The sequence below is a fragment of the Melanotaenia boesemani genome, chromosome 12 (genome assembly GCF_017639745.1).
Source record: "Melanotaenia boesemani isolate fMelBoe1 chromosome 12, fMelBoe1.pri, whole genome shotgun sequence".
Classification (NCBI taxonomy): domain Eukaryota; kingdom Metazoa; phylum Chordata; class Actinopteri; order Atheriniformes; family Melanotaeniidae; genus Melanotaenia; species Melanotaenia boesemani.
In genome coordinates, this window is record NC_055693.1 from 29,340,262 (window position 1) to 29,364,088 (window position 23,827).

Below are 23,827 nucleotides of genomic sequence, written 5' to 3' on the forward strand. Positions count from 1 at the left end.
GACCATGAAGTTCTACGAGGTGTTGCTTTAGTAACCAAGGAGTTGGTTTAATCTGAAGAAAAAAAAATCTTTTCTCTAGATTACCTTATAAAAAGTTGGCAGTTTCTCCATGGTTTGGTGATGATATCCTCAGGGAGAAAAGACTATCCAGTTAGCGCCTTGTCCTTGTGATGTAAAACACAGCAGAAAAACACTTGCACACATTCCTAATGCTAAGCCCTTTAAAATGTGATCAGATCATGTTCTGTGTCCTACAGAGCAACTTCTGACAGTCACTCCTTCTTCCCAGGGAGTGGTGGGTAATATTTTTACAACTGAATAATCACATTTCTCATTCCTGGAGTGTAATAGAAGCAAATCAATATGGAATCAAATGAACCCCCCCCCCCCCCCCCCCCCCCCCCCCCCATCCCCCCCCACCCCCACCCCCACCCCCACCCCCACACACACACACGCACACCCACACACACAAAAATATGGAAACTTAAATTCAACCCTGGAGTGTCATCCGTCATCTGAAATATCTTGACTTGCTCCGTAGCTGGAAAACCATGTGGGGATATGAATGAGAAGTATTCTTCTGTGCCCTAACAGCTATTTTGCTGAGTGCCCTTGAGCAAGTCACTTAACCTCCCACTGCTCCAGTGGAGCAACAAGAGGAGAGCAGCAGGAGATGCCAGCCATTTTTCAATGCGAGCATAACCATTAAAATCTTTGCTGCCAAAATAAAACAATCTAAATGACAACACGGAATCAGACGTTTCGCTTTTTCCTCCAGGCTTCAGGGTAAGCTACTTAAAGATCCTGCAAACATTGCTGTCCTTCATCACAGATTTTGATCTTCATGACATAAATCAGCAGGAATCATTTGAACACATCGTTTTTCAGATGTTTTTCTTATTTTTTCAAACTATTTTCTACCTTATCGTTGTATTTTCTTTCCCTCTGGACTTCAACGCATCCCAGACCTTCTCCGCTGGGGTTAGGTCAGCTGTTCATGGAGGTCAGATCATCTGAAGCCTTGCTCTACCACTCTTCTTCTTGGTCAATTACCCCTAACAGAGCCTGGAAGTGTGTTTTGGCTCATTTTCCCATTTAGAAAAACACGATGGTTGCACTGAGAGCAAAGCAGATGTCACTGTAGAGAGATGAGGAGCAGCTGATGCTGAGATGTGTCTGCTGTTTGAACTCTTGAATGCATTGATGTTCACTCTGATCTGAAGTACTGCTGAGACCATGTTAGAAGAAACTCCCAAAGTTATTGACAGTTTCTGAACTGAGTGACCTTCTTTTTAAAAAACTACGATGGAGCATTGAGCAATTCTGGGATTATCAGTCAGTTTCTATTCTCTCCACAGCTCACCACTAATTCTACTCTTTACTGGAAAAGTGGTGTTGCTGCATCTGTGGAGAGATGACTAACCACTGCACCTCTTTAACAATTTCTGTATCAGAGTAATAAGAATGATTGTTGTAAAGGCTTTGTTGTTTTTTTTTTTTCTTAGTGTGTTTGGTTTGATAAAGTAGAAAATTATAACACACCAAAGATATTCCCTCAGGCCTGAAGCTTTCTCAAGATCAGTCCTCATAAGACAAAGGCAGTGGTGTGTTAATAAGATCTACTCAGAGGGCTTTTCAGAGCTTTTGTCTAAATAAATCTGAACTACTTCTTTTAATTCTTGTCTTTCTACTGGTATTGACTGTTGGGAGGATTCAACCTGTTCAGTAGGTAATCCCTCCAGGATTTCACAGCATCATTTTTTTTTGTGTGTGTGAGTGTGATTGTGACCTTTTTTTAAAAGTTGTGGTGGTTTTTAGTGTTTATTATTTTAGTGTTTTTGTCTGTTTGTTTTCTTGCGAAAGCACCTGAAATTAATTTAAAATAATTAATTAAAAATCACATTCTGATTCTGGGATACACTGGGAGAGCAGGGTGTTCTGTTTTTGTTCAAACAGCAAACACAATCAACGCTGAAAGTAAAAAAAATCTGGTTCAGCATTCGCAGCAGCTCTGGACATTACAGATTTGTCTTGATTATGTTTTTTGACATTCACTGGCAATTTTTGTCCAATCTTTGGCAATCGAAGATTAGCTGAATTTGCACTGATAGCTGCGCTCGCATCACAGCAAATTCCTGGAAGGACTGACTGTATCTGCCTTTCTGTGCTCTTCTCCTCACCTGTTTTCTCCCTTTCTTCTCCCTTTTTCATGCAGTGCAACAATGACTACGCCCCAGTGTGCGGCTCCAACAATAAGAACTACCAGAACGAGTGTTTACTGCGCAAGGATGCCTGCAAGCAGCAGTCTGAAATCCTTATTATGTCAGAAGGCGACTGTCCTGCTGGTATGTACGTTTGCATCACAGCCCATTCAAAGACACGTTCACAGGCAAACACACCTTCGAGGTACACCACCAACGGATGCACAAAGAAACCTGTGTGAACAGAATATTCTGTAAAAGCGGAAATAAATACTCCTGCTGCTTCTGAATGTAAGCACTTGTGTACAGCAAAGCTGCTAAAAATGAAAACCCAATCCAATTTTACCTTTATACAATTTTCAGGCTTGCATATTGCACTTTTTAATATTTCATAATGCTCCCAAGAGATGAGATTCAGTAGCTGTGTGGCAATGCTTTAACTTCATTGAAATTACAAACACTACATGGCAGAAATAAAATCTATAGATAGAAAGCAAACACAGTTTTCCAAACTTTAATGTAGCATGCCAAACAAAATGACTGTGGGGCTTATTGACTAATGAGAGCAGGCTTTTTCAAGACAGCCATGCTGTGTCCTACAAAGAAAATAAAGAGACTACAAGCTACACTGTCAACAGAAAATAAAGAGACCACAGCTACAAGGTCAACACTTCATTAGATCGTTTACGTAATTGCAGTGTGTTGAAGAAAAGGTAAAAAGGAATCTTAGTAGCACAGTTTTGAGTGGATATTCAATTTATATCAGAAGACACCGAATGTAAACACCTACCATAATGTCATTGTTGGTTACTGTAAGACGTTGTTACCAGGAGGTATGCTTAACAAAGCAGAAAATAGAATGACTGAATCACACATCATTTTGGTGGCTTTTTTCTTTTGCTTTTTCTTTCTCTTTTTTCTTTTTGGTAAAGCATATCTTTTATTGTTTTAAGGTAAATGTTAGCTTAGAGATAACACATAGCACATTCCCTTTGAGATGTATGTCTTTTATTAACTGACTGCAAAATGACTATAAAATGCAAAAATGCTTACCAATTTTTAATATCAGCTAAATCTGTATTAATTTGGTCTGTGTATATATTTCCTGTTTTATGGACACCAGTCAAATAAGTTTAAAAGTAAGTTATTCAAGTTTCATCACCAGAAATGGACAATTTGATGGGAAGTGTAGGATACTGGCATTTTTTTTTATCTTTTAATTTTTAGTATGAGTGACAACAAACACCTGTCAGCTCCGTGTCATTAAAAACAAAACCATGTGTTTGGTATTCAATGCCATTTCTGACGCTAACATCAAAACGGTCTGTTTGACTGCAGAAAACAATAGAAGTATAGCTATATTTATTTCAGCTCCATAGGCCAAATGAAAATACAGAAATGTTAGAAAGAAACAGAAAATTCTGTATAGATGCAGAGTATGTAGTGAGTATCCTAGAGCCCCTCAACATTTGTTTCTAACTGTAATGACTATTGATTTGGCTTTCTCTGGTCAATGAGAGATAGTATTGTCCATCTGTATAAGACAATATTTTCCATTGCGGGACTTGTTTTATATAATCATTTTAAGTTAATGTTGCCTTACAAACATGTTGCGCATTAATTGTGTTTTTTCCCATCTTTTGATGGGATTCCTTGTTGTTTTCATCTTTCCATTGGCTCAAAAGAAAAAGCTTTTAGTATTAAAAATTGCACATTTAACTGCTATTACTGTTAGCTGATGTCATTTTGTGTTTAAGTGGCTGAGTGGATGTTTTCAGTTGGAAAAGGTCAGGTGCTCCATTAGCCATGTTGTAGAGTGGAATAGTGCTGCACAAAGTATGTGGTGCTATTTTTGATTACTTTTTATGCTTTATATCACAGTTTACCAATTCTAGTCTTCAGGACAACTTGCCCTTCATAGTTTTGATGTTATCCAGATCCAAAACACTTTATTGGAACTAATGGGTTGTCTCCGGAAAGGCCAGATATAATTTATTCCTTCAATTAGGAAAGAGTATCTAAAACATTCAGGCCAGGATCAGGGCTAAAAGAAAATTGTCTATAGCAGAATTATGAATAGATGATTCTTGCTATACAGCATTTGGAAATGCTTTAATTGTCATCATATATGGGTCTTGGTTTGAGTTTTTGTTGGATTTACTGTTGACCGAGATGCTGTCCTGGTTTCCCGTTTTATTTTGTAGTTCATCTCCATTTGTAGTACTTCCTTTTGTAGTACTTCTTGTTCTCATTACCTGCTTTTATTTGTCAATTTGCTTTACATGCTCCTCGTTTAGTTTGTTCTCCCGAGTGCATTTTTTTACCCCTTGGTTTCTTTTGTTCATTGCTGCATTGCTGTCATTTCCCCAGTGTCATCTGTATGTTTGTATGAGGCTGCTTCTTAGCTTTGGTTTTCGAGCCCTGTTATTTTTTCAGTTATCCTACCTGTGCAGCGCCTTCCATTATTTTAATCAAACCTTTAGTATCCAACATCCATCTGCCTCCTGCCTCTTCACTCTGCATGTGGGTCATCTTCCATCGTGACATAACATTATTAATGTGCTATAAGTGGGCAGTAATAGAAAAATCGCCACATAAATCCTTATTTCTTTCTTTTTTTTTGTTATTTTGCTTGGAAAAGGCATCTTCACAGAAAAAAAAGGTAGAAGAATTTCATTACAAGAATATTTCTATCTTTACAGTCCTTTCGCAGCTTTTTAACCCTCCTTAGCTTCAGATACTAAACATGACCCAAATACAGGTTTTCAAAATCCAATGGTATTTGAGTTTTGAACACTTTATTTATCATATTATGAATGTTGAACCAGTGCTGATACAATTTAGGGCATCCCCAGAAGATATGAATATAATTTGTCTCCTGAGTCAACACAGAATTTGATTTAGAGTCTTAAACTATTGTATTACATTCTTCCAAAAATGTTCTCTCCATTCCAAATAGTTGTTGGACAACCCTTGAAAGCTACTAATGTTCCTCCAAGTTTCTTCAGAAAGTCTGATTCCTGCCATTGTTTGCATAAAACTGTGCTTTATATAGCTGAGAAATAATTTTTTAAGAGCTGACCTGCAGGCTAATTTCAGAATTTTATAAAATATGAGCCATCACCAATGCACCAATGTGCCATCCTTTAACACTCCACACCACACGTATACTGTGGTGCGAATGGTCTTGTTCTTTTTCAAGTATCACTAAACAAAAACCACACTTCATTGTATCACATCTTCATATTTCTGTAACTTTTCATTGTAGTAGCACACTGCAAAATTTCTGCACATTCAAAAGCAGACACACATTTTTTTCTCCCTTCTTTTCTTTTTATTTCATCGTGGCACGTGTAATTAGTTTTGGCTGCCATAATGTGTTTAATCCTTAGATGACAAATTTAAAGGGATAAGCTTATAGTTGAGAAAAAGCTTTGACGCCCACAGAGGAATATTCCAATTACTAAGTCACGTTCTGAATAATGTGCTTAGTTGTGACTGAGTAAATCCACTGGCAAGGTGATGCTGCCTGTTTTTTTTCTCTCCTTTTTTGTAAGCTTTATGAATCACTGCTTAAGCCAAGACAGGGAATGCTGGCTGAACGTAAGTAGTAGCTGACTCAGTTACCCTTGCTGACAAGCTGCCGGCAGAAGTCCATTAAAAGGCCCCTTGAATGGGCACAGCTCAGCAGAGAGAACATGTGGAAACTGTGGTTGAAAATGTTACTGGAGTTACAGATGTGGTGTGTGTCTATACACCAGAAAACAAGGCTGTGCTCTGTCACATGAGCCTCTCTCTAAATTGCTTGTTTGTTGTTTCTGTGTGAGGTCCTATTGAAGACATGTGATGAGTGTAAGCCAGTGTGCATGATATAAATTTTTGTGTCTTTTGAAAGAGAAAAGGGGTTTTTCCACACCGACAAGCACCAACTTTAAAAAGAGCTTAATTCAGAATTGGAACAAGGATGTTGTTGTGCCACTGCCTGACAACCAGAACACGACCTTCTCTACATCCAGATGTACACTTTATTCTGGCAGCGTTAGAGACACAGTCACAGCAAACAAATGAGCAGTCTTTGGATGTACCAGTGAAATGCTTTTTACATCATTTTTAGAGTGTAATTTGTAATAAAATTACAATTTCCTTAGTATAATGCAATTATATAATAAGATTATTCTTATTTTCTGCATCAGAACATCCAAACTCCGATTTGTGTCAGTTGTGATTTGAAGTAATTCAAGTGCAGCGTGTAGTTATTTTTGAATATTGCACACAAAACACACAAATGTGATTAAAAATCTGAATAAGTATTGAAAAGATGCTTTGATCCCAGAGACAAGCATACAAAATAACTCTTTACAGAAACTGAATCAGTTACGTAGCACAGATAAAAATTATTTGAAGACAAATATTAAGCACACATGTGCCTCTAATTATTCCACACATGGTTTTTGATGATCATTGCTATGAGCAGCTTTTGAGAACAGATTACAGAGATGTGCAGATATCTTCATATTAGGTGATGACATAATCAGAAATAAGACACAGCTCATTCTCACCAGAATTGTCTAATATGTTTATTTGTCTTCTTGTCCAAAATGCAGCACTTTAACAATCCATGGTTATAAATGCTGTAAAAGTACAGAATCCCCTGGTTGTTATTTTCTGTAAGGCAGCATTTGTGTAACAAGAGGAGCATGGCAAAGAATTCTTATCAAAGTGTGGAAACCGTAAGCATGCAGATTTTTGTAATCGTGTCTTTTGTGACTTGTACACTTAACCATCTGCTTTAGTTCTGGCCCATTTATGCTCCCGTTACGTACGTAAATCAAACGTCTTCATGCTTTCATGCGTCCCTTGTGTTTGCATGGTTGTTAGTCAGTACATCCACCAGAGGGCAGAGCAGAGTTCACCTCAGATTTCTGATCCAGTTACAGACAACAGCAACCATGGTGAGGTAGAGGAGATCATAATAATGGGCATTCTCAGAAAGAGACATAAAAATTGGCAGCACAGTAGGCAGCAGTGGTCAGTGTGGCCATTAAATACCTCACAGCTTCTTGTTCTTTGTTGCTTTTGCAGGAACTACTACTACTCAACACTGCCCCCATGGTTTCTGGTTGTACTGTTTACCCTGTCAGAAGACACATCTGTAATGCCCTGAAAACAGACCAAATTACACATGTAAAGCACACAGAAGATGGACAAAATGCTCCTTTTCTGTCTTTTGTACATTAGTGGGCCTTATGTTGTGTTTGATTTGTACTTGTAAGTCAAATTTTACAAGTTTCAAGTCGGAAATGCAACAAGAACGTCCCTTAAAGTCGAATAAGTCGGATAATTCCTTACTGACCTTAAAGTTGCACAAGGTCTCGGAGAGTTGGGGAAGACTTACAAGCTTCAATTCCACCCATTAAAGATGGCCGCTAATTCCTAAATCTGACTTCCGAATACAAATCGAACGCACTTAAACCTGCCCATGTGCAGTGGAAAAGGGAATAATCTCAAGTGGGAGCAAAGTAGACAAAAGTACATAATTTTTCTTTGAAAAAACAGAAAAGCTTCATAGACACTTGGAAACATCGAGTAGGACAGATCTCAAACCAACAAAGTCTACTGGTCCCCCAGTCATAAGCCCTATATAAGCTTTTATGGCCAATTAAATGGAAGCAACGCATGGAGAGAGGTGACTTCTTCTGGTTGCTGGTATGTGACAAAGTGCCATAAAGCAAAATACTGCTGTAAAGTGATGCAGCATCCCAGAAAAAAAGTTATGAAGTGAGGTTTCTGAGCCACAGGACACCACTGGGCAATGGCTTCTCCAGAAGTGTACATAATAAATGTGAGTGTGCCATCAAAACAAGTCAGAAACACATGTTTAAAGTCAGAAAGTCTAAAGTAAGACATTAGGACAAACAACCAAAGTAAAACATGAACATTTAGAAAAAAAGAAATAAAAACAACTGACAAAAACCCAGTAAATTTCCAACAGGTCACATTTGAAACAAAAAAGGAATAAAACAGAAGATCCCAGAAATTCTGGAAAAAAACTAGTGGACCAGCATGCTGGAGGAAAGTGCACTCTTTATAATTCCTGACAAACTGAATGATAAGAAATGTGTAAGAACAGCTCTGTTAGGTATTTCTCCATTATCCTCCATAGTTGGTGTTTTTTTATGAGTACTTGAACTTTGTGTTCCAACATCTGCATTCATCAGGTCTTTCGCCTACTAATGGTTTACAATCAACCCATTTTTTTCCTTCAGTTGCTGCTATAGAATTATATATAATAACAAGAAATTTCATTTAACTGCAGGAATTTATTTTACTGCACTCCATTTAAATTAACAGAATCATGTCATAAATGCAGGTTAACCCTACCAGGCCCAAAATCCCCTCTCTAGCCACTGTGCTACCACTCTCTGGTCAGTACTGTAATATGGGATACATTTGATCATAGCCATTGTCTGCTATACCATCTTCTTGCTTCTGTTAATGGCTGTAATTTTTGTGATAAAATGCTTGTGAACTGTGCTCTCATTTTGCCTTCAGTGTCACTCGTTTTATCAAATTTTCATCCATCCAGTCATCTGAGCTTGTTAGATATCCCAGGTGTGTGCACTACGTTTGCAAGTCTTCCTTAAGTCAGACTGGATTAAACAAAGCTGAGCTGGGTTCGTGGAATGACTTGAGGCTTAATTAAGACAGTGGTTCCCATCCTATTTTCCTCTGGGACCTCCTTCATGCATATACTAAAAAGCCATGGACCCCCTGCCCCACCCTGTGCTAAAACCATGCTTGGTTTCATGCTTTCAAAAATGAGATTCTTACTATAAATACTGTATTCTGGCTGAGTCCTGTCCTTACATTAAGCCAAAATTAAAAATTAACATAAAACCTTACTTTTCTTTTTCCCTTTTTTTTCATAAAAAAGGGACAATGTGTGGACATTAATCACAATGGCTCTTAATGTTGAAAGCCTCAGGGACCCTCTGTGCTCTTCGGGGAACCCCGTTGGGGGATCCCAAACCCAGGTTAGTAACCACTCAATTAAGAGATGGTACTAGTTTGTCTGATATTTTCAGGTGAGTCTGTCTTTCTTCAGCAACTTTCATGGGATTCTCCCCAGAGTATAAATCCATTGTCCATGTCCAGAGTTTGGGGACATGTTAAGTGTAAACTGTTGCTAAATGTTATTTGTTTTCATGACAATAAAAATAAAAAAAATGTTTTAGTAACAGGTCTTGCGAGGGTATGCCAGTGTCCATGGTAACTTAGCTCCTCTCAGTGAGACAATTCCAGCTGTGTGGGGGGGTGTCTTACATAACTGTTACACACTAGCCTTTCATGCAGAAAGTATAGTAGGCAGGTACTTTACTCTCTGCTCTCTTTAACACTTAGTCATTTAGTTGATACTCACAACTAAGCCACTTAAAAAGTGTGAAATACAATATGTACAAAAAATCCTCTTCATATCAGCTGCACGGGCATGTAAAGGATGTAAACAGCACGGCAGTTTTACTGCTTTCTCTCTTATTCTATTTCTTTTTTTCGCTGCCTGGCTGTCATCCTTTCCATTTGCAAAAACCAGTATAATAGTTATATGTCAGCTCACCTGTGTGCAATAAATGTTTCCCTGAGGTGTGAGATGTCAAGAGACAAAATCATGGAAAGAAACTGAAATAAAACAAACTCTTGTTTGGCAAGATCGTCGTCATACTTTCCATGTTTAAATAGCACTTCCGTCCATATCCAGCATCCATAGAGAGACATTGATATTAATGCTTGTAATGGCCTGATGAATGGAGGCTGAACATTTTTGCTTTCCAGCAAATCCAAAGCCAAATATCTGTCTTTTTATCTACTAAATGCTCCACTATTTTCACTCTTTTGTGCTGTCACAGTAGTGGGTTTATCAGAGATTTAAAGTTGAGAGACGCCTCTGCTTCTGCTGGAAATGACACTAGTTTTATGGAAAAGTATAGCTGAACCCCATCATACACAAAACAATGAGCTGAAAGAGGTAAAAATCACACCAAAAACCTGAAGGGGACATTGTTCGTATTATAGTCAGTTCACCAACAAAGCCCAAACCATAATGGATCGGAAGGAAAAGGGCTGAGGACTTCTCATCAAGTTCAAGTTCAAGTTTATGTGCATTGCACATTTTCTGCAACAGCAGTTGCCTAAAGTGCTGAACAAGTATGGAGGAAGCCTTGGCATGAGAACCACAGAAAGGGCCTCAGTCTCTTAAGATGAACTACAGAACTTTTTTCAATTTTCTCAGTGACACAACCCTATCAACGACTAATTCAGCATCCGTCTTGCATCCTACCTGTACTCTGGTCTTATCCAGCCAGTGAAAAGCAGTCTTATCTTGACTTTTGTCTTATCTCTTGTTCATTCTCTTTCTATCTTAGGTTTCCCCTCTTCATCCCATTATGTCTTCTTGTGGTTCTCTGCTGAATCAGCCACGGTGCGCGTTTGAAATGGCCGGTGTGTTTATATCTGATTGCTAGCGTGCGACACTGTATGTGAAGTGAAACTCAGCTTCAACGTTATGCAGCGTCCAGAGGAAAAAGTTGTATAATACAGTTTCTCAGCCTCAGGACGCTGCTGGGCAGCGACAAGCCTGGACATTGAGCCATCAAACGACTTTGGAATGTGAGGCTTTAGGGACGGAAATTTACGTAGCGGGGGGTGGGGGTGCACTCCAAAGCAACAATACTGAACTTCAACAGATTTTCACAGCGGCATCCCCTAACAACAATTACTTTGGCATCTGTCTTGCATCTTGTCTCTTCTCTGAGCTCTCTCCAGCCAGTAAAAGTCAGTCTGATATTGACTCTTGCCTTTTTTGTTACATTATCACGTTCTTTCTTTCTTTTCCTAACTTCCTCTAATCACATCTTAATATGTCTTTGCTGCATCAGCTATGGTGCGCTTACTGACATGTTGTGGTGACGTAAAGCAAAACACATCTCCAACGTGATGCCCTGGTTTTTCATTCCTGGGACACCACAGGGCAATGCTCCAGGAATGGGCATGATGAATGTGAGTGTGGTGTCAAAACGAGTCAGAAGCACAGAATTTTATGATTGGAAAGTGTTGCTTTACAAACCACAAAGTCTTCCAAAGGATGAAGGAGCGGTTGGATGGTGGGATTACACAAAGCACTTTCATTTATAGTACATGAGTTTGATATCCAGATACATCAACAGATGCTTTACTTCTGATTTTACATTCAATAATAATACATGTCAACAATTTGCTGAAACAGTCTCTTCCTGTTGGTGTTTGGCATTATTTTTTTCTTAGTTAGGGTTGAAAAATGACAATGGAGCCACTGTCACTAGATTACATCAATGTGCTGGGTACCCATAGGTGCCTAAAGGGTGACCAACAAAGTGGTTTTACAGGCAGAAACTACATAAATATAAATTTTCAGGTATAAGTATGGATGGTCAGCTGTTGGGTACCTGGCCCTTTGTATGACTCTAAAGCTACATTCATGCAGCAGGTCTTATTGATGCTCAATTCTTTTTTTTCTGGTGCATGTTATAATTTAAAACCACCAGTGACTAGACTCTAGAGTCAATACTATGGCCCTGAAGTGATTCGTATATGGAGATGAAGACGTGACGCAGCATGCTGTGTAATGGGCTCGACACACGGGAGGCGACCAGCGACGGCAGCAGTTCCGTGCATCGTGCTCTAAGATTGTTTTTCTCTAAGAAATTTGATTGGTTATGATATTGGTGGGGATTTTGACATTTTCAAACCAGTCCGTGACATGACAAAGTATGACAGAAGGAGAGTCAGAATATTTTGCACAAATTAACAGAAATCTTGCTGTTTACTGTATAAAAGAAAGACAACCCTGGGTTCATCCAAGTTTACAAAATAGGAAACAGCATCGTGAATATCATCATTTGATGGCTGTAGTGTCAGGCGACAGCGACAAAAATTTAACATTTTTCTATTGTCTTGTGTTGCGTCGCAAGCATCGTGTGCACGTCTACATGAATGAGCGCAACATTTCACATGCACGAATGTCGCCTGTCACTTGGCTGGAGGAGGACAGCGATTTTCGCCTCAATACGCAGGTTCCATAGGAAATGAATGAAGAAGGAGCGACGTCGCCTCCCGTGTGTCGAGCCCATTAATGGCAGTAACATTTGATCTTGTTGTATCCTGCTTCCATCAGAACTGTTACACTGCAGTGTTAGAAATCAAATAATGCGACATGACCCATCAGACTGAGTTCGCTTTGAAAAACACCAGGTATGTTTATATTGGTAGATATTTTAATTCTGCATGATACTTCATATTAACTTAAATTTCTTTTTCAGTCAAGCTCCCAACAGCAATAGTCATGAGTCACTGTACAGGAATATTTTGAGATAAATCTCAACATGTTTCTGAGTCACTGATCATATTTTACTAAAGCTTGTTCTTGTGTTTACTGAACATGACTGGTATCCAGCATCGTTCCTCAACCAGTGCACATTCTCCCATGAAGCCTCTTGCATACTGCCAAGGCCAAGAGACCAGACGTTAGAGTCTGCTGTTATTCTAAACAGTAAACAGGAGCCTGCTGAGGTGCTACTTTCATACTAAGTGATAATGCCGATGCCCATACAAACACGAATGCACATATCACAAAGCCTTTGATGTTTTTCAAAGTGGCTAGGCTTACTGTAACACAAGAAAAAGCAAACTTAACACTTCTTATACCACAGTTCAATCCCGTTTTTATTAACTTCATGTCATTCTGATTAAAAAGTCAATGGAAGGAAGAGCTCACAGCAGCACAAAGCCTGGGAAAGCAGATTAGCACAGGGTGGCACCACTTTCCTATCACACCAAGTGCTACCCCAGTGCACTGAGTAACAGTTAAGCATTAGCTTAGCGAAGCGAAGCAAACCTAGCAGTCTTTTTTTTTTTTCTTTTTTTTCTTCCCCCACAGGGGAGAGTAAAGCTAAAGCAAGCGCTAGAATAGCATTTTCTAATTCACTTGGAGAAGAGCATAACTTTCAAGAAGTCATTAAACAGAAAGGTGAGACAGGCTTTAACTGAGACATTGTTAAAATGTTGATGGTGTGTTTAATCACTGTTTTGTGGAGCTGCAGTTCTTCAGTGCTGACAGAGGGCAGGAGCCATATGTTTGGCTGATAATTTGTGATGCTTTTACTGGATGTCCAGGAGACCACTGCAATCGGTACAATGCTGTCGGCTTGATGTCATAGGAGTTTGAGAGAATTTATCAATTTACTCAATTTCTGTATACAAAAAAAAACAAAAAAAAACAACAACAAAAAAAAAAAAACAGCAGGAAAGCTCATATCATCTGTAATTATTTAAAATATTCCTCTGAATATGATTACATTAAGTAATGATAATCTAATGATCAATAGAGATCTTTGAGTTAACTGTTCTCCTCTGAGGTCAGCAGTCAGCTGCAAAGAGAAAATTAGGCAAGCAAAAACATCACCAGGCTGCAGTTTAAATGGTGTCTTTGTATTCAGCAACAGAAATATTCTTTTTTGATATCTTCTACAGATCTAAAGCAAATATATTACATTTGAAGCTCTTTAAACTCGTTGTTTCCCTCTTCTGTTTGCAGTGAGTGACAAATAACTTAAGGATTTTACAACAAAGATGTAAAGAATTTCTGTGTGCATGTTCTTCAAGCTGCTGCCACCTTTGAGTGGTGCAGATTCAGTTAGAAGAAAGTAAATGAAGCACAATGAAAAATAGTGTTAAACTTTTTGTAATATCCACCAGATTTTAATAAATACCACTGAAAATGCATAATATTTGTGGTTTTATGCATTATGAAATACACAGAGTGGCCACTTTATAAGTTACACTTGTTCAATTGCTTGTCAATACACATGGTTAATCAGCTAATCACATGAAAATAACCCAATGCAATCTGACATAGAGACACTTTGCTGAAGTTCACACTGAGCATCATATTGAGGAAGAAAGGGGATTTAAATTACTTTGAACATGGCATAGTTGTTTAAACGCCTGATCTACTGGGATTTTTACACACAATCCTCTCAAGGGTTTGCAGAGAATGGTCTGAAAAAGAGAAAATATCCAGTGAGCAGCAGTTGTCTGGACCAGAATGTCTTGTTAATGTCAGAGGAGAAATGGTGGTCTGGTTGGAGATGACAAAAAGGAAACTGGAACTCAGAGAGCTGATGGTTTTGAAGGTATGCAGCTTAGCATCTCTGAACATACAACAGTATGTTGACCATTTAATCTGATTCAGGTGTTCTGCAGCAAGAAACATCCAAAACCTGAAAAGAATGTTGCCTGATCTGATGAGTTTCCACTTCAGCTGCAACATTCAGATGGTAGGGTCAGAACTGATCAGAACAGCATAGGTTTGTGGTGGTGTAACTTTTTTTTACATTGAGCACTTTTAATACAATTGAACGTCCAGTCAGAATAAAAAAAAATTTCATGTAAACATGTCAGCTGATCCGATCGGGGGGAGTGGTTTAAACCTTTTCATAATAAGATCAGCAGGAAAAAATAACCATGTATACACTGATAGCGATTGTGCGATAGTGGATGTTGTCTCTGCGCATGCTTGAGCCACGGTGGTGGATGGGTGGGTGGGGGGTCATATGAATTAATGAGCTTCAGGGAAGACTTGATGAAAGGCAGCAGCAAAACAAAACAGGACTATGGCAGATACAACGTTGTTAAAAGACAAACACTTCTTCTTCCCAAGTAGTACACACTGCGCAAGTCAAAAGTGTTTTCATCATATTAATTCTATCCATTGTGTAAATACAACTGATCGGATCACTTTATCTAGCGCCCATGTAATCAGACAAGCTTGCATATCCAATCATACTGATTTCAGTTGGATAGATAAAATATTTGTCCATGTAAACATAGCTTATGTCAGGACTCATGTGGCTCAAATTGTGAAAGAATGGTTCTGGGAGCATGGGACATTATTTTTACACATAGATTGGCCACCGCAGACTCCACACCTGAACCCCATTGAGAATCTTAGGGATGTGCTGGCAAAGAAGGCATTGCGTAGTGGCTGGACTCCCATCATCAATATAAGAGCTTGGAGAACAATTAACGCAGCACTCAATGGAAATAAATCTTGTTACATTGCAGAAGCTTATCAAAAAATTCCACAGCAAATGCTGCTGTAATCAAAGCTAAAGGTGGTCCAACGAGTGTATGACATTTTTCTTATTTTTATTTTTTATTTTTTTTTTTTGGAGGTGAAAATATTTTTTAGCCAGACAGTATAAAAATGACGAGTATGTGATATTAAAACCGTATTTTCTGCCTCACTACCTGAACTACACTTCAGTCCACCCAGAAAGTTGTAAAAGCTCTTTCTGAATCCCTCCATCCACCAGCCCCTGTGGTCACTAGATTAAACATGTCTAAATCCTGCAGAACCGGAAATGTTTCTGTGAAGTTAGGCTTTGATGTAACGTTATTTCAAAGGTGCAAAAAATTTTAGGAAAGCAGATCCATGCTAAAAAAAAGTATGTGTGCTTTGTGCTGTACACTTCCTACCACAGCATTTCACTGGGATTCAAGTCTGGGGTTTTAATCCTTTCTTTTGTTCTTTCTTAATTTTATTTAATGGATTTCCTAAAGGAAACAGGGAAACTTTGAACTTCAGTAACATGTTTGAATTGAAGAATTACTATCTGTACCACAGAGGTCATAGCATTCTGTCATATAAGCTAATCTGTGTTCACTGTGCTGGTGCTAAAATAGATGTAGGAAACTAGTATGCAAAACAATCCTAACAGGACAATCATGACTCAGTATTTAAGAATTTCCATCACAAATAGTGTAGTAATAAGGCTATTTTACTTTACAAAGACAACAAACCTGCAGATTCAACCACTAAGCAACATTCAAATACATATTAAGAATTGCGTATTTAAGTAGAATACATTTAAGCTTGATTTTTTTTTATTATTATTTGCCAATCTTGGAGCCTCTTTCCTCTTTCTTTTAAATCAGCCAGCTTATTTACACTGGCATCCAATCTTGTACAGGATTTACAGTTGTATAATTTACTTCAAATATCTCATGAATCTATTTGAATCTGTTAGCATGCCCCCTTTTTTATTCTAAAATCCTTTGAGATCTCTTAATCTTGGCAGGAAAATGGGCTGAGAGAATGCCAGACCTTTAATGTCAAATGTTTGAGGAAGACAAGCCCCGCTGGTCACTTCCAGGGGAGTTTCAGTGATTTAATGTCCTGTAAGAATGAAACAATCCAGTAATTAGTGTCCACAAGCCAACTAGAAATTATACTGGTTTGTGTCAAGGACAGTTTATACAAAATACTGACTTAACAGCCTATTTTTTTCAAGACATGGTTACAGTAAAAGGCCTGCTCCCATACAAGTGGGTAGTAGGTTTGAGCCTTTGCAGTTTGTGTGCAATGTAGTATAGACTCAGCAGCTCAGTAAGGTTAATAATAGCTCATCTAAAAGGTTGAGTTTCCTTTCTGCTTCTCTTCTTTTCTAACCAATTGCAACCAAAAGCTTCAGTCATCTACCAATGTACTCCTTTTTTCTTTTCTTACTCACTTTCTGGAGACGATTGTGTGGTATTTCCTGCTTCTGACCCTCCATTCAACACATGAGCAGGTAAAAATGTAAATTAGTGCCCATCTTTCTTTTTATTTTGCTCCTCTTTTTTATCCCAGTCCTATCTTTCTTCAAAACACTGCCCTTTACAGATGGTAAAGGTTTTTATTGATCTTCAATGAATCCCCTCTGACTTCATCCTGATCCTTGAAGCTAAGCTTTTCATGAAACACTGCGCATTTAGCATCCCACATGCTCCAAGGTCAATAAAATTCTGCAGATTTTAAAAGGATGAGTGCAGAAGTGCAGAGGAGAGAGTTTTTTAAGTGTTCAATGAGATATCCTTTTTAATTGTTTAAGATGCACTTTGAATTTTTCTTTTAAATATGCTGTTTCTATTGCTGTAAAGATGGAGTGCTTCTGTTTTGCATTGTGTTTTAATTTAATACAAATTAGGTTAGTTTTTGGTTAAATGTCAAGAAATTTCAATAAACATCTTGTCTACCAAAGCGTTAAGTGGACCCCACAAGACTTTTGCTAAATTTTGCAACACAATTTTAGTGTGATCTGACAATGACCATGTCAGTCACTTTAACTTTCTATGGTCTACAGTTGCTCTTGCAAAGCTGTGAAATGTGTCTGGGCTCAGTGTTTTGGTGCAATATGTCTCTGCAAAGATGCAAACCTGAAAAAAGCATGTCCTTTATCAGGATGGAGTTGAGCAAGTACAGTTGTACAGTCTGTAAAAAAAAGTGCTGCCTATACCCATATATGTTTCTTCAGCTTGTCCTCATAGGAGAGCCCTTATTGGTTCCTGTTAAACCCTTTTTAAGGGTTTTAACTAAAAGCTGTTCAGAAGCTTCTGACTGGAACCCATCATAAAAGGTTACACCCAGACCAATCAGTAGAAAGTTAAACCCAGCAACCCCAATGAGAGGTTCTACACTGAACCCTACAAAGATGTAAGGGTTCCACTAATAACCCTTAAGGCCCGTTTATGCTTGACACAGAAGACGTCTATGCGTACATAATTTGGTCCATTTTCAGAGAGCTTAACTGTCACAGAAGACAGGGCAAACCGATCGGAAATCGTGGGGGCAGTGCTGAGCAGAATAGCTGACATGCAACCAGAAATAAAACAGAAAAGAAGAAGAGAATCAGGGTGGGGGGAAAAAGCACAGCTGTAGAAATTTCTACTGACATGTCACACCTGTTTTGTCAAGAAAGTGTAATCCATACAGAAACCAACAATCAGCTCCTACAGGGCAACCAACTGGGAAGCCAGCTCCCAGGCCCCACATTCCAAAAGTCACATCAAAATAGATTCCCAGTACAAAGATGTCCCTCAACCTAATCCCATGCAAAGTTAATTTTACATAGACAGATTAAAATATGAATATAGTTTTGATTTGTACCAAAGGGACCCCACATTTGTCTAGGTGACCTTATTGACCTAATTAAATGGTTCTTTAACGACCCCTACTGGTTGAATTGATCATTTTATTCAACACATTCCTTTTGATATCAGTGTGCTCAGTGGTACACCTGTCTCACCCTGATTTGATTGAACTGGGTGCCTGTATGTTGAAGGTTTAGTGGGTTGGAGCTTAGATACTATTGGAATAACTAGTGAGCTGTCAGCATTCTCCGAACACTGCTTTGCAAAATGGTGCAATAGATATTAGTCTATGACATGACATGACATTGCAGACTTTTGCAGAACCAGAAGGACAAATTGATAAGAAACATTCCAAACACAGAAATTAAAAATACTTTTTAAAACATGAATATTTGAGGGTGATGATCTGCTAACACCCATAATTTCACCAGGCCTTGAAGATTTTTTTCTCCCAAAAGGGTTCTCTGCATTAAAGGGGTTCCTATAGGAACTCATATTCTTACAAAGAACCTTTGAAGAACCCTTGATGGACCCTTTAAAAAAACATGGAAGCAAATGGTTCTGGGTAGAACCTCTGTCCTTCACAGAAAATCCTTTTGGAACCCTTATTTCCAAGAGTGTAGTAAAACAGCCCAGACACTGATTCTGAGCAAAGCTATCCTTAGTGAGAAAAAAGTGAGAACAAAGGCAAGAGTGAACATCGAACTGACTTTTACTGGGAGAGAGCTCAGAGGAGAGACAGGATGTAAGACGGATGCCATATTGGCTGTCATTTCATGTGGACCAAAAATCTGCCAAAGTTCATTAGCGAGTTGATACATACGCCCTCATGTTACTGCCACAAATGGCAAATAGTGATTCAGCTGTAAATAGGTGTTTCACTCTGAAATGCCAGTATGTGTTCTGCCAACTGGCATGAAATGGTCCTGAAAGGATAATAATATGTCAGGAATTCCTAAGACAACGGCTGGTCTAAACTAAAATAGTTACCTTGACATGCCTACTTAAAATGCCATGCACAGCCAACTTCCACTCTTCAGTCCAGCCATGACTAGACACGACTGAAAAGCTCCATTTATCTTAAAATAGTTGTACTTATGTCATTTTTTGCTTCCTTTTGAAACGTTTTCTCCATTTTCACATTTGTGTATTTATAGAATGTAAATAAAGTGTTCAAGTTTTATTCATAAGGATGTCTGACTCAGTTTATGTCCTTTGAAGCCTTGATTTAAGGGAGAAATACAACTCCAGGGAGTCTGACCTTTGCATATTCTGGTATTTTAATTTGCTTGTAGATTGTAGAAAACAACCCCAAGCCTCTGTATATTGAAAATGCAAATATTGAAAAATAGTAAGATTTTCAAAACTGTCCTGCTCCCAGATATGACCCCACATGTTGGGTTCCTGCAAGCAATAACAACAACTCAGTTCAAAGAATACGTGACATTTAGTGGTTATAAGACTAACTGCAGGTGAGGTGTCAGAATTTTGTCCATTAAAGTGATGGTGACATAGGAGGCATAGTTCTGACCATGACACTTTTAAACTGTAAACAAATAGTTTCCATGTCAGGCACAGGGGTCTGCAACATCCACGAATAAGAAGACATTTTTACTACTTGTCCCACCAAGTAAACATAGTTTAGAGCTGCAGAACGTATTTGACTTAGAAAACACTTAGAATAAACAAAACCATTTACATTTTCATTGTTTTTTATGTGTCATGACAAAATACAGTATGTCAGACTTGTGCACCATTGGAGTTTAGAACAGTGCTGTCTACTCAATATCGTCAACATCACTCAATCCATCTCAACTGATTCACACTGTTGGAGCTGAAATAGTTTGCTGAGTTGTGTTGTTCATCTGGAGAGACATTAAACTTCACATTTATTTAAGTCCATGAAAAAAATGCTCCGGTATTTTAAAGACCTTGCTATCTCTTAGATTACAATACAGAATGCAGCTGTAGTTGAGTTTGGGTACTTGACCCTTCTTTTTAAAGTATGTTTTCACTGTTCAGGTTTCCACAGAAGTTCTGAAACAATTAGGTTTTGTTCATCTTGAGTTTAGTGCTGCTCAGCAAACTCTTTGTTCTGGAAACTTCTTTCAACTTTGCATTATTTGTTGTTTGCTATTTTTTCCAGTGGAAATCAAACATATAAAAAAGCCAGCATCATTGCATCATAAGTGTTGTGACATGTGGCAACAAGGAAACAGGGTAAAATGGTGATGTATTTCAGCCTGGGCTATGATCATTTTCTAACCCCAAACAACTGGTGTTATTTCCTTGAAACCCAACCAGGAAATGAGTAAACTGATTTAGAAAAGTTTTGTGTAAGAAGGAAAAACACAGTGATTGTATCTGGATATCAAACTTGCATCCCGTGGTTGAAAGTGGTGTACACAATCACTCCAGCTACCCCTTCTCCTCCATCCTTATGATTACTTTTTAAGAATATATTCTTTTCATCGTATATTTTATTATTTACAGTATTTAAAGTTTTAAGAGAGTTAGGAATCCTCATAACACCAAAACAAAGCCACTATCACTTTTCACATGTCTCAATGGATTGTCCTATAATAACCCCTCCAAAAAGAAAAACTAATTTGACCAAAATAAATAGATAAATGGACAGTTCCAGAGCAAATGCTGCAATGCACCACAACTACATTTGCAATTTTCAACAGATTGAGGACACAGACGGATAAAATTTATGTAACATAGTCTTAGATAAGTGGAAAGTGGGAATAACTTTAAAGTGGATTACACTGTGTCTGCTGTTTTTTAGGAAAATCCATTTCTTTACAGTGATGACTTCAGGCCATCCATTGGTTGGAGAACAAATAGAAGGGAGCATTAAAATGCCTTAGTGTATTGTTTGATACTGCTACTTTCTCCCTTCATACCGGCCCTATACAAAGGATCACCTCAGAGTAGCAGAAGCCCTCACAATGTTGATCATATTTCAACGTTAACTAGTTTCTTTAAGAGTTGTTTCTCCAGACTCATTTGACCATCTGCAGCACCGACCCTAGAGAATCACCACAATGCAGACATGTTGTTGTCAATAATGTATTTTATTGATCTCAACCTTATGCCACAAATGTATCAGTGTCAGATGTCTGTGTTCAAGGGCTGAAATGACCTCACATTGCACACCACCTCTTATAAACCCATCTCCTGGGTTTTTTTTTTTATTTATTATTTTTTTGTTTTTTTTTATATGGAGCTGAGCTGTTATCCCCCCCCTACTGTCCTCTGAGGGTCTGCATGCGACTGGTCTTGGGCACTGTGCATTATAGCCGATCACTTTATTTGGTAGATCAGGTTACTTCAAAGTGCTCATGAGTATCCGTTTCACAGCTTTATCATTGAACAGTTTGGTAATATCTGTGTGTTTGAGAGGGCTTTACATTGATTCAGTGGGAAAGCCATGGAAAAGGATTCACCGACACACAAACAGATTTGCAACTGGAAACATTTAGTCTTCCCACAGTCCTACAGTTGCTGCAGAATGGGGAGGATGCTCAAAGCATTCTTCAATCCTGCATCTCACCACCTTCCTACTCGCTCTTTTGTTTCTTTTCTGTTTAAATCCAACTCTCAGGATTACTTTCCACCACATCTTTAGAGAAATCTCATCTCGCTCAGCCACACCCACACAAACACAAAGGGACTCAGTCTCTTCTGCTCACACACAACCACAAGCATATATTCAGACAGGCCCAGACACACATTTACATATGCAGGCACACGCTTATTCAGCTAATGTCTGTGGCAGCCTGCGCCTGTGGTTAATAACTGTTTGTTCTCCTCTGCAGATGCCGGCTCAGGATCAGGAGACGATGGTAAGATTTCTCACCTCATCCTCCTCCACTACTTCCTCTTCTCTAACTTCACATAAGCTGTTTTTTAATATCGTCTCTGTGCCTGCCGTCTTCCACCACTGAAACTGCATTTCCCAATATTAAGCAGACATAGTGGTTGAAAAACAGACCTGAGAATGTGTTAAACCAACTACAACACAATATCATCTCATCATTTAAAAAGTTCAGTCATATAATGGTAAAACTTCCTGCGTAAAAGTATTGAGCCACCTGACATCGGATGAAAGTTGCAGTGATTTGCAGAAATGAATGAAAATTTAGAAGACAAAAACAGAGTTTGTACAATTCTAGCAACATTTGAAAGTCAATATTTGGGAACATTCACAGTCTGAACCATTTCAGACAAGCTTTCTTGTCATTGTTTGAGTAGTCTTCAGGAATTGTTCTCCAGGCTTTTCAAAGCTCTTCTTTGGACATTTCCTGCATTTTGTTCCGTTTTCTGTCCAGATGATCCCACACTTCTTCAGTAATGTTGAGGTGTGGGGTTTGGGGAGGATCCTTCCCTCCATCAGACCTGTTGCCACTGATTTCCAGGTCAGACTTTGTGTCATGCATACCTCAGCCTTTTCTCTGTTTCCCATCCTTAACAATCGCTTCTTGACAACCACTTTCCCATTTATAATGAGACTTCAGTGAATAATAGATGGATTAACTGATGCATCTCTCAGGTGCTGTGTCAGTTTTTTTTTTTCCTATTTCTTAAGGGCATCAATTTTAGATACTGTTCATCTGCTGTACACAGTTTTTTTTTAGTCCTGACACTTCTTCTTAGAGTTGTCCTTCACTTGTGCATTTTTTGCTGTTATTTTTATGGACTAACTGCTCACCATGCTGAAAGGTTTTCAGCTAATAGCCCTTCGGGAATCACCATGTTAGTGTAAAAATACTACTTTAAAGCTGTCAACCTGTGTTATCTTTTTCGTTTTGCTCCCAGTCTTCCAGACTTTCTTGCAATCTTTTAAAGTGGTATTCATCTATGGTTCCCACAAACACATTTCTCCCTTTTTGTTTTAGTCCAGTCTTTGTTTCTCATCATTTTTAGTGGAATGTGTTATTTTGATCAGTCATTAAAGCATAAAAGAGACACATAACCCAAGGTGAGAACATGTGTTTTGTCTACAAATTACAGATTATTTATTAAAGAATCACATTTTTCTAGCAATGTAAAAAGAAATGAACAGTGGCTTGAGATGTTTGCAGTATAAATACAAAAAACCTACAAATGAATGTTAATTTTGCCTCATGCTGTATCTGACAGATGTGTGAAGAGGTGACTGTTTGTTCACACATTCACCATGGCAACATTTTGATCATAATGCATAAGTGTCAATGTGCTTTTTGCTGTCTGATCATGCTGCCGAGTGGCCTTTTCCTCTACCTACATGAAGAGAGGAAACAGCTTTTCAGCTTTTGAACTTGTCAAGAAATAAAAGTGCTTCCTCTTCCTGCCACAAATGCATGTACCAGCTGCAGACTATACAGAAAGATGGATGACATGACTTTAGTACATTTCTTTTCATGACCTCGATTATTTCTTCTATCAAACTAACTTGTGTTTATATGGTAATACAGCAGGAAGCTGGAGTGTGTAAAAAGGGAAAACATGGACTTTTACTAAACACCTTTGATCATAGATGGTGAAATTGAATTATGATGTTAGTTTGGGAGGAAATTATAGTAAGAGAACTCAGAAAAAAAGTCTCAGAAAAATTTTTTTATTGCACAATGTACCAC

General features: G+C 38.4%; 1 protein-coding gene across 1 annotated transcript in view; it reads left to right on the forward strand.

The window, feature by feature from the left end:
* tmeff2a (transmembrane protein with EGF-like and two follistatin-like domains 2a) overlaps positions 1 to 23,827 on the forward strand; it is a 159,416-nt gene that overhangs the window by 63,139 nt on the left and 72,450 nt on the right. Inside the window, exons 3-4 of the mRNA XM_042001360.1 lie at positions 2,216 to 2,345; positions 22,028 to 22,054. Coding sequence (XP_041857294.1) covers positions 2,216 to 2,345; positions 22,028 to 22,054 — 157 coding nt within the window. The remainder of the gene's footprint in view (positions 1 to 2,215; positions 2,346 to 22,027; positions 22,055 to 23,827) is intronic.